This window comes from Mercenaria mercenaria, chromosome 9 (assembly GCF_021730395.1).
Source record: "Mercenaria mercenaria strain notata chromosome 9, MADL_Memer_1, whole genome shotgun sequence".
NCBI classification, from domain to species: Eukaryota; Metazoa; Mollusca; class Bivalvia; order Venerida; family Veneridae; genus Mercenaria; species Mercenaria mercenaria.
The window spans coordinates 51,021,166-51,033,616 of NC_069369.1; the positions used below are offsets into that span (position 1 = coordinate 51,021,166).

General features: G+C 34.1%; 1 protein-coding gene across 1 annotated transcript; it reads left to right on the plus strand.

Annotated features, from left to right (window-relative positions):
• Window positions 1-1,959: 1,959 nt before the first annotated feature.
• LOC123547973 (thrombospondin-1-like) lies at window positions 1,960-10,841 on the plus strand. The gene is made up of 4 exons (XM_045335216.2): window positions 1,960-2,378; window positions 4,473-4,655; window positions 6,340-6,507; window positions 10,168-10,841. Exons 1-4 carry the CDS (start codon window positions 2,045-2,047, stop codon window positions 10,560-10,562), a joined length of 1,080 nt encoding a protein of 359 aa, XP_045191151.2. The 5' UTR covers window positions 1,960-2,044; the 3' UTR covers window positions 10,563-10,841.
• Window positions 10,842-12,451: the final 1,610 nt, after the last annotated feature.

The window sequence follows — 12,451 nt, forward strand, 5'->3', positions numbered from 1 at the left end:
GGCATAATCACATGTGCACGTTATAGCCTATCAAGTTCACTAGATAAATTTGACTTTTACTCGAATTAATTATCAGGACTCTAATACGGTGTTCCGTAAGGACCATCGCCTCTTTGATAGTGGCCGTGCGCTAAGCGCGAAATCACGACGGCGAAGTGCAAGATCCCGATGGCGGAGTGCAAAATTATTTCACAGTTTCGCCCGCCGTGACCTCGTTCTTCCCCGTCGCGGCCTCACACTTCGTCCTTTATTGATCACTCTCACTAGCGATGCATGATGTGCGAAATTACGATGGCAAAGTGCAAAATCACGAAATTTTCGCAATTTCGCCTTCATGATCTCGCGCTTCGCATATTGCCTGCATTATGACGAAGCGCGAAAGCACGTTAGCAAAGAACGAGATCACGATGGCAAAGCGCGAAATTACGTTAATTTCGTGATTTTGCGTTTCGTCATCGTGATTTCGTATTTCGCCATCGGAATTTCGCACTTCGCCTTCGTGATGTCGCACTTTTCCGTCATTCGAACACAATATGCGAAGCATGAGATCACGATGGCGAAGCGCGAAATAATTTGAATTTCCTGACTTCGCTCTCCGCCATCGTCGTCTTGCGCTTCGCATATCGCTATAGTAAGAGATGCACGAAGCGAGAAGAGTGAGAATACGCTGGCGAAGCGCGAAATAGCGATGGCGAAGCGCGACATCGCGATGGCGAAACTGTACAATAATTTGGAGCTTCACAACCGTGATCTTGCGTTTCGCCATTGTGGTCACGCGCTTTGCAATCGTAATTTCTTGTTTCAGCAGCGCTATTTCTTACTTCGCGCTCGGCCGCTATCAGAGAGGAGGTGATGACCCTAAAGGAACACTGTACTCTTACTTAAATATACCACGATTAAGAACGTTTATATAATCACCGTTAAGCTGCAGTGAAGTATTGGTTTTATGGAAAGGGTCTCTTATTAGTAGTGAATCTAAAATTTAAAGATATCCAATGCACTCTTACACTGAAATATTTTAACTTTAGATATTAACTCCAATCTAGAAAATTTTGACCAAATGAAATTAGCTTTACTAATTTAAAATGCATAATATGATCGTGCATTTAGAGATACAATGCCATGCAGTAACAGTCGTTTAATGGTAGACTAGGTGCATATTTATACTACGTATAATTGTGTATAATTTATTTTAAAACCTAATGCATAGTGCTGCTAAACACATATTGACATGCTAATTTATGATTTACATAAACTGTATGTAGTATTTGTTCATATGTTCAAATATGACATTTGGTTCGAGTATACCTTTAAGTGAGAGAACACGTGTCGCTTTCAATTTGTACCTTAAAAGGTAAAACACTGTATTTCTTACATACTTTTGAAAAGCCTCGCCTGCTTTTTTTCTAGAAAAGACCAGCGAAATTGAAACCTCAATAAAAAAACCCCAAGTATTTCGTAAAAGTGTCCTTTGGTATCAGCTTCTTTTCATATTCACTTTCTTATTAAAGAAAAGTATTTACAAATCAAATTATAAAAGTGATAAACTGCCCGAGTACGTGTTGCATTTGGCACGGGTCTCCCCTTTTATTTTTGTTTTTTAGAAGTTGAACATTCATATCAAACTTAATGTAGATGAAGATGTTGCGACTGAACAAATACAAACAGGTTTAAGCTTTAAAAATAACCAATTTTAAGTCTGGTATCTCTTCCTTTGTTCACTGGTACTAAGATCGAGAAAGATGCTGTCAAAAAATGTATCACTACTTCATTTATTAAGTACTTTACTGATTTAACAAACACGTATTTTATTAATAAAATATTACATTCTTATTCAAACTTCCTTTAAACATCAAACAGTTGTGTGAAATGTATAAAAAGCATAATGCTACTTAACGCTGCTCTTTGTATTTAACAAAACTACATGTAACCACAGACTAAAACAATGCTCAAGGAAGTAAATGTAATAAATAAGTTATGGAAATTAATTAGGCAAAAAGGAACATTAACATACCTATGTGAAATCTCGGTTGTTTTCAGCAGCATGGAAGGCACATATTTAAAGAAAAATATATACATAAACGGCACTAACGACCCTGGAGAACAGGCTGACTTAGAACTTTATGAAACAGTTTCAGTGGACGATGACATATATGAAAATACAGGCATTGCTGTATCAGTTCTTGAAAAACCAAATTCAGGACTTAGTGAAAAATGTGAGACACTTCAAACAGCACCACAAGAAGAACAGAAGATCGACTCTTCTAAAGTGGCCACCTGCACGACGTGTCAGAAAGTAATGCTACTTATATTTGTATTGGCGAGTGTGTTAATGAGCAGTGTTTCTTTAGTCATTGCTCTTACCATTCATTTGAGAGGTAAGTTAATGATTATCATGGACATTGTTACAAGCTTGTTTGTTCTTTATAGCAAACAAAACAGAGCATTTTGATGATAGCGCTTATTTCATATCAAATCATGTCACCGTTTCAGTATTTTTAAATTTAATTTTTTAATAAGGTCATGAGTCGTTTACCACTTGTAAAATTTTGTCATTAGTTTTCTGTCATAATTAGTTTTATCTCTCAATGCTTTATATATTCATTGGTTTTGCAACTATCGTGTTAGTACATTGTAGTGTGTAACATAACAATAAATTTCGAAATTGTTCTGTTAGAAACATTAGAATCACATAATAATGTCTATTGTTTTAGTTCTATAATTTTTGGTAATGAGGGCACTATTCTGATGGATGAAGAAAAATATTAGTGTGAATCTGAAAGTTTTTGTTTTATTTATTTTTTTTTATTTTTTTTGTTGTTTTTTTTTTTTTTTTTTTTTTTTTTTTGTAAACAACTGTCTTTTTTTGGTTGTCATTCACCGGAAATTCAAATTGTGATACCACCTTAATACTCAAGTTTCATGTTTCCCAGAAAAGTTCACATATCATACTAAACATTTTAAACATGACAAAACCTGTAATATATTATGAGAAAAACAGCTTACTTTTTGGCATTTATTTCATTCACAATTTTCATAATCCCCGTTGATTTTCTGGCGATTAACGGTTACACAATTCATTTCGAACACATGTTGTCAGTAGACGGTGGATATATTCCTTACAAAGAAGTATGTTATATACAGTCAAGTGAACACAAAATAATCGTGCATGAATATTGTTCATTATTATTAATTTCGTAAATTCAGGTAGTGTGTATAAGCGGTTTATATGCTGTGAAGACATGCTTTGACGAAGACTGTGTTTGTTACTTTGCTTTCGGTGAAATACAAACCAAACATCAATGTTTGAATTTTATTAAACATTACTCGTTTGTTTCAAGCACATAATGTAATATGTAGATGACGCTTACAATGCGTTATTTTTTTTTTTCATGAATAGGTTCTTTTTTCGCAGCTAAGCGTACAGGTAGATATCTTAAACTATTGCACCTATAACATAATAACATGCTATCGCTTATTCCCGTTGAAATAACAATGATATGCTGTGTACAAGTCTACTGTATAACTTGTAAATCAGTTCATGAATAAAATTTGATTTCACGATTTCTTACAACCCTGTAAATATATTATATGGAGAATGAATTACAGGGTATAATCATTATAAAATGACAAAACTAAACGAGGATACAGCAACCTTTGTTACTTTTGATATGCATCGCCTATTTTGCCATAAGGTTTCGCTGTTAACTGATACCAAGTTTTATCACTTATAAGTTATTGTTACTGTACATGTTTTAACCGGAAAGATACTATGAACAACAAATTATTTGTTAATAAATACAATAATTTGTTTAATAACGTCATAGAAGGAAGTAGAAAAGACGAGAAGTTTAATTAAAATTTTAATTTTTGTTAAAGGCTCTGACCTCAAGATCGTTCGACAAGACAAAATATTTTTATTTAGATATAAACACTATTGCTATATTTATTAAAAAGGACTTGACACTTAGTTACTGACAGAATATATGTTATGGAAACACGTAAGAATTTGTTGTTTATACTAACACTTTCAAGCATTTGTAACGGGGTACCGGAGGTAAACTGCCTTAATTATAAAGCTTTATATCAAAAGACCGTCAATTACATATTTGTCTGTGGTGCATTGGTCAAGACCGCAGGTAAATATTTATTGCCGCGGCGACCCGGGCTTGATTCCCATCACGGGCATGCTTTTTTTTCTTCAGGAAAGTTTAGAAGCAAAAACTCATGTGCTAATGTTCATAATTTTACAAAACTTCAGTTTTAAATAAAGACCATTTTTTGCCAAAATCTGGAGTTTAGTGCCTTTAAACTCTTTTATATCTGGATCAAATTTATTGGCATTTTCTCGATTAGTTTTATAATCCTATTTATATACCCAATACTTAAGCTTTTTGAAATTTCATGATAATGTTTCCTATTTTAAATACTGTTTTAATTTAATAAATTAACCAAGTAATTTCTGCAAACAGTCGAGGCGGCAGTAGACGGGTCCTGGAGTGACTGGGCATCATGGGAGACCTGCTCAACTACATGCGATGTAGGACTGCAGACACGTCATCGGAACTGTTCAAGTCCTGCTCCATTAGGGCATGGTCGTCAGTGCCTTGGTGAAGATAGCGAACACAGATTGTGCATGCCCGGACCTTGTTCAAGTAGGTCTTGCAACTGCTTACATCTGTAACCAAGACAAAACCATTATGGCTTTAACGAAAGTATCAAACAATTCCATAATCTAATAATACCAATATGTAATGACTTTTGATTAATGACACCAAATATAACCCTGACTTTGACATGCTTCACATAGATCGACGTCACAATGTGACATAAAACATGCGTGATGAGGTCAACCATGACATAATTCTTCATCGTCCACTTGGTTGTTTTCACTGTAAATGGTATGTTGTGCTTGACAATATAGCATTAAAGATTCTCTATTAAATTATACAATCTTTAGATTTTTACTTCAAGTGACGAAAATCGTCATCAAACTTTACAAAAAATAATAATGTATTGTGTATGTAGAGCTACATTCATAATTAAATACCATGCAGTAACAGTCGTTTGTAAAACAAAAACAACCAGTTTTAGCGGTAGAACATATTTATACTATGTTAAGCTATACATTTATCAAGTATGTTCTATATAAACCCTAATACATAACTGTGAATACACATAAACATGTTGATTTTATGCTTACCTAAACTACTTATAAAACTGTACATATTTTTAAATCAGAAATTGGGTCTAGTAGTATACCTTTAAAATGTGTCTTAAAAACCGAAATAAACTAAATATGTAAAATTTATCCAACAAAAAATATGTAACAACATGAAATACTAATCATTGTTATACCTCACATAAATGTCTAATGCAAATTTCCCATTAGTTTAACTTGATTAATATGTCATATCCCCCAGTGATTTTATATGTCATGCGCAAAATCGTTATTTTCAGCGCATGTGAAAATAGTCGCCACCTGAGTGCTAACAAGTTAAGACTCCTTAATTCTGTCTTCATTATTTGGTTAGTCATTGCATTTTAATGTTAATATATCATTCAAATCATTATGTTGATTTTCCAGTAAATGTATTGACCTTTATATCATTTCGGTTTAAAAAATCAAATATTGCATTCCTGAGAGGGTGATATGAAAATTTTTAACCCTTTAAAATATGAATATAGACCTTGCTGATGTCTCGGTCGGTATTCATATATCCCGAGGTGAACATTTTTCCTATCACCTTCTCAGGAATGCAATCATGGCCCATATCACCTCAATTATCTTGCTAAATATCAGAAAAGCCTTAACATTAACACCGCAACTAAGACTCTCGACGTAATATTCATATGAGAATCAACTTATTTTTTTTTATATGCTAAGACCTTCTTCTAGTACATCTATGTACATTTATTCCATTGAACTCGAATATTGATTTTTAAAGCAAGTACGTTCTTACTACAGTATAAACAACGGATTGACGAAAAGGGATTTGATCAATTGGAACTACAATGTATTTGAAGCAATCATAAAGGTCGATTATATTACAGATAAATGTACATTTTAATTGTAACTAAGTAAATATTAATCACCGAAGTCTTAGTCATTTAACAAATCAGTCTAACTAGATTTGTAATAACGAAAGCACGTCTAATATACATCTATTCGAGGAACCATTCGTATAAGATCAGTTTTGGCTTTTCAGTTTGAGTAATTGCTGTATTCTTGCATCTTTGCTTTTGAGACAATTAAGATATAGCCATTGTTATTTGAAAGCCTATAATTTCAGATATCAATGTTAGGTGCACCTCATACACTGACTTATTCTATTACAGACGGAAGTTGGTCAGCTTGGGGAAGTTGGGGAAGTTGCAGTGTTTCTTGCGATGTTGGACTTAAGTCAAGATTAAGAATTTGTACTCATCCTAGACCCTCTGTGTTTGGTAGTTCTTGCGAAGGGGATAACATGCAAGCAGAGATTTGTGGAAGAGAGCCATGCAGTGGTATTATTTTCCTTTCAAACATAACATGGCACTCCCTTTTAAAAACTATCATATCGAAGGGACATATATTTCGCTTGACACGATTTCTGTAAATGAACGACCTCTTTACTTGTCAAAAAGAAGGTTTTATTTCATTTGATCACAGATGTTATCGCATTATTCTATAACGTTCATCGTTTGATCTTGATATGCAGAAAGCATAATGTTATTCGCTGAAACAATGTAAAGGATCTTTGGTCATTTTACGACTATGTAAGTTACACCGTGACATATCAAAACTGAATTCATCCGTGTTATTCAATGTACATGTATGTGATTAAGCCAACTTTGGCTGTATTCATGGCACTTGAAACTATAAAAACTGATATATCGGACCGATGATAAATTATAAAGCTCAAGTGGTTTCAAGTAGAAATTTCGTCCTTCTAAATTTTTTTATTGACACTTACAAACTTTAGAAAGAAGCACAAACATGTCAATAAGATCACTTGTCGTTTAAATTATAACATACAATGCTAAGGGTAGAAGTGAAAAACGAACACGTTTTAAGCAATTTAAGATTTAAAGTTTGTTTCAAATGTTGCACCTCCATTCGTGTCTTCTTAGTCTTCAATTGTAAATTTTCCCCATTTCGATAGTAGTGTACCTCAAGTTACATCTTGTAGGGTATATCGTTCTCAATTCGATTTTCCACAGCGTGTAGTCATGTTGAGGATTTCTATGAACGTAAGAACGTAAGTAATGAACGTCAATATATTACAAATAAACTTCTTCAACAAGGCTATCTTTATTACAAATTGCGTAAATATTTTGCAAATACTTTTAATATCGTAATTCTATTTGGTTTTAAAATTCAGCAGTAATTTAAAGACACTTCTGCGAGAAGGTATTTAAAAAAAACCGGTTTTAACTCCCCAGTGGTGTTTTGCCATTGACCGTTCCGAGGCGGAGCCCCACTGTGTTCCTTTATTTGTTCGTTTTGTACTCGTGTGTTTCCTTTGTATGTGAGTGTGTGTGTTGGCAGTGTGTACATGTGTGTGCTGTGAATTTCGATTTGGGGAGGCTGTGTTATTGGAACGTGGCATTCCCTGTTTGATATTTATCCTTGTTTTTTTCTCTTTCTTACAGAATAGACAGTTGCTTGTATCTCCTCTTGAGAATTGTTTCTAAAACGTGTATTCATTTTTCGCCTTTTTCTGTTTTTTTTTTGAAAGGGCCACGCCTCCAAAGTTACCTAAAACATTTCTATATTTAGAAACGGCAATCAAGCGTGTAATTGTACAGTTTATCGAAAATGTGATTTAACGAGTTCTAACAGACATTTATTAGTCGACTACCGGGCCCCTTTAAAGTCCGTTAGTCTGTAAGTCACACAAAATGGGATCCTGCGAAAACTTTAAAAGTGCAAGATGTTTTCAGAATATGCACTCCCATTTTCTCTGTTCCTGTGGTAACAAATGTAATTGTTTTGGCAATAAAAAATTTCAAACACATGACACGAAGTAGATTCTGTGATAGCATAAAAAGCAAAAGAGATAATTTCATAAACAAGAGCTGTCGGAGGACAGCAACGCTCGACTATTCAACAGCCTTGTCGATTGAATGAATACGAAAGTCGAAAAAGGGGCATAATTTAAAAAGGCAAAATAGGGTTATGGAACCTGCATAGTGCTTATCAGCTCATGACAGTGGACAAGTGTGTCAAGTTTCAATCCATTCCCATTAGTGGGTACTGAGATACCAGCTTACATATAAGAATTTAACCCAAAACTCCTAAGTTTAAAAAGGGGCATAATTTTGTAAAATGCAAAGTTGAGTTATTGACCCTTTGCACTGCATGTCATATTATGACAGTGAACAAGTGTGTGAAGTTTCAATCCGTTAACATAAGTGGATACTGAGATACCAGCTTACATACAAAAACTTAACCAAACATTTCTATGTTGAAAAAGGGGCATAATTTTGTCAAAAAGCAAAATAAAGTTATGGGACCTGCTTTATGCATGTAAGATTATGACAGTGAACAAGTGTGTGAAGTTTCAATCCATTCCAATTAGTGAGTACTGAGATACCAGCTTACATACAAAACCTTAACCAAAAAATTCTAAGTCGAAAAAGGAGCATAATTTTGTAAAAAAGCAAAATAGAGTTATGGAACCTGTGCAATGTACGTAAGTTTATCACAGTGAATAAGTGTGTGAAGTTTCAATTCATTCCCACAAGTGGTTACTGAGATACCAGCTTACATACAAAACCTTAACCAAAAATTTCTAAGTCAAAAAAGGGGCATAATTTTGTAAAAAAAGCAAAATAGAGTTATGGAACCTGTGCAGTGTAAGTCAGTTTATCACAGTGAATAAGTGTGTGAAGTTTCAATCCATTCCCACAAGTGGTTGCTGAGACACCAGCTTACATACAAAAACTTAACCAAATCGGGACGCGGACGCCGACGCAGACGCCGACGCGGACACCGACGCATGGGCGAGTCCAATAGCTTTACTATTCTATGAATAGTCGAGCTAAAAATGAAAGAAAGCTAGAAGGCAATTTTCTCTGTTTTTTTCCCACACAATTGTCTAGCTGTATGTCCTCCTGTTAGTCACAAGTGGTGCATTCTGTGTAAAAGATTTTTTTCATGAAACTTGAAATATTTTTGCATGGCAATATTGAGAATATGAGAATATGTACGTTTTCTTTTTGTTGCTATGGCTACAAATGTGATTGTTATGGCAACAAAATATGACCAAAAAGTGGATTCACCGATAACATATTATAAACTACAAGAGTTTTTTTCATATGAATAATGTACACTATTTTATTTTTTCCTTTTGTCCATCCGTTCGTCTATGTGCCCGTTCTTCCTTTTGTCAATAACAAATAAAGGATTCTGTTATAAATTTAAAGAACAAAAGAATTTTTCATGAAAACCTGGACATAGACAGAAAGCAATATGTAGAACGTTTTAATTTATTTGATGTGATGTGATCCACTTATCTACTGTTCATCTATCTATCAGTACATACATGTGTAAGTCGTTCGTAAAGGATAGATCTTTTGTTAACGCTCAAAACGCATGAAATCGGACTTAAGATAGTAGATGATTTGAAGATAATTCGGGGATTTTAATAAAATTTCAATATCAAAGTGAGGTTCCTATGACAATAAATATGGCAAGTGCCCCTCTCGGTAGGGAAGAAATGTCTTGTCTACGAAAACCTGCTTGTACATGTAATTAATGTAGGAATGCACAAAAAGGACTTTTCACGCAATAGAATTGTGATGTGACGTAGAAAGAATTCAGCTGTACCTTATATCATACTCGTAAAAGTAACTTAGATATTATTGAATTATGATTTCTTACTTCGTATAACGAACTTTTCTGTTTTAAAAGTAATAGATGGTGAAGTCCATCTGGAGATTTGTCCTTTTATAACAGAAGTAATTATATGTTTACAGTTTTTTCTTGGTATTTCATGTCAAGATTTCTTCCATATAAATAAGAAATCAGTCCTGTCGTTCTAATTTTGTTTTCCTTAGACAGCATATATATTTGTTCTTTAAGTAAAACTATTTAAATTTTACTTTATTTGCTGGAATAACCCGCTTAAATTAATGAATTGCATTGGCAGTTCATTTATTCTGTTATTGTTGTAATTTCAGAAACTCGTGTTGCATTTAATGTATATCAGTACTCTGCCACAGGAATATCCGACAGTCACACTGTTATATTTACTAATATATTACTAAATGAGGGGGGAGCTTACAATCAAACAGATGGACTCTTTACTGCTCCATTCAGTGGACTTTATCAGTTCAATGGGCAAATTTGTACTGTGGTAGGAAAGAATGCAGAATATACTCTTACAATCGAAGGAAAGTCCTTTGCCAGCGGAGAATACAGAACACCGTCAGATGCTGGGGATGGTAAATGTACATCATTCAGCGCCGTTGTGTCCGTGCTAAGAGACCAGAGAGTCTGGATAACAAGTCAGCATTTGTTTGCAAACGACAACGATTGGAATTCCTTTTCGGGGATCCTCATTCACAAAACGTAGAGAGGAATTTACGTTTAACGGAAAGCCAGAGCTTAACCAATGATATTGACATACAGGAAATACAGGGAAGATGCAATTGGCGGATTATTGCTAAAACAATCCATGCAATAACCAGCCTAACAACTGAAACTTTTCTACAATAATTTATGTTAATTAATTTGTATGATGCAATCATTGGTTGATTTTCATTGTCCGCAAACGCCACCTTTAAGCACAACTCTGATGTTGTCATGGCAGATTATAAGATTCTTTCACTGGTTGTAGGTGCAGATGGGAATATCCGGCCACGAGGGTAACTGTTTAGGCGGTAACGAGGCTCCCTGCCGAGTTACCGCCTAAACAGTTACCCGAGAGGCGGATATTTCAATCTGCACCTATAACCAGTGACAAAATCTTTTTCTTGCATATCGATTTCAAGAGATAATAATAAAAATAAAATCAATCGAACGGCTTTCTTTTTAGAACTATTTCTTATAGCAGTGTATTTAAACAAAGCGCGGGAAACCAACGTCCGTAAACAGGAAGGACGTCATGACGTTTCAAAACAAATAATAATGTTTAGTTCCGGTTTTGTTTTATCAGTTGCAGCGTAACGTTATGAATTTTTGATAAAATAACGTGATTTGAATCGAGAAATATACTATCAGGAACTAATAGGAACTGTCAAGGTATTGAATTTTTATTTCGTTTTTTAAATAAAATATAAATTACTACATAAATCTTCTACATATATGCAGTTCGTAATACGTCATTTACAGCACGAGAGTCATCTTACACCCCGGGGTGTAAGATGGAGTTTTCCAGCACCGGTAAAAGTACCGGAAATCCCCGTCTGGTATGCAAGAAAAAAGAAACTGTAACAAAAATGACTTTAGTTAAATGGCAGACTATTTTTCCTAACGCTATATTCGGTCACAAAAATGACTTTAGTTATATTGTAGCCATTTACTTGCTGTAAATAACTGTAACAAAATTGACTTTAGTTAAATTGTAGCCTTTTACTTATATTACTGTAAATAATCAACTTTTATGACTTTAATCATCATGTGCCTACGTGGCCGAGTGGATTATATCAGTCACTTGCCCCTTACTGCTTTGGGTTAGAGAAAACCATTTATCTTACTTACGGAATGATTCTACCATGTGACTTCTTTTTATTTATAATATTGTTTGGATGTCAACTTATGGTCTTCCGCCACTGTTAAAAACTGGAAAGTCGCACTAAAACCTTAAATTATGTCGGTTTGACTTAAGTCTAACGAAAGCGTTTGCTCAATAATAACAATCTCATATACAATTATTATTGTGGTAGGAACATAACAAGGTAGGAAACAAAATAGTTCTAAATCAAAACATCGCCTTCTAGGATAGAAACACCTTTGTACGTTTTGTAGGTAGTCCATAGTGTAGGTATATATGCCTGCATTAATCCATTAATAACTACTAATTTACATTCAATTTGATTTTGTATGAAAATAATTTGATGTTATTGATATAATTAACAGGTATCGCATAGGTCTAAAATCTTCTAAATACATGTTAGATACATATTGGGAATGTACACTATTAGAACAGTTTAAGCACGAGGTGAAATATCGAGTCCTAATAAAATAGTTTACACACCATTTCAGAATATTCTGCAAATAATCTGAAGAAAATTTATAACTGAACATATTTTGGGTCGCGCCGCGAAAGATAGATTATTCAGTGTAAACCGGAAAATACATAATTATTACCTATAACAGAGTCAACTGATCAATTTCGAAAATGTTTTCATCAGTAAACAACTCATAAACTCGTTCAATACATGTCGTCATAGACTATTACACCGACTTCACGCAGTTGCAGATTATGAAATGATTTTCATATAAACGAATGGATTTTCCGAC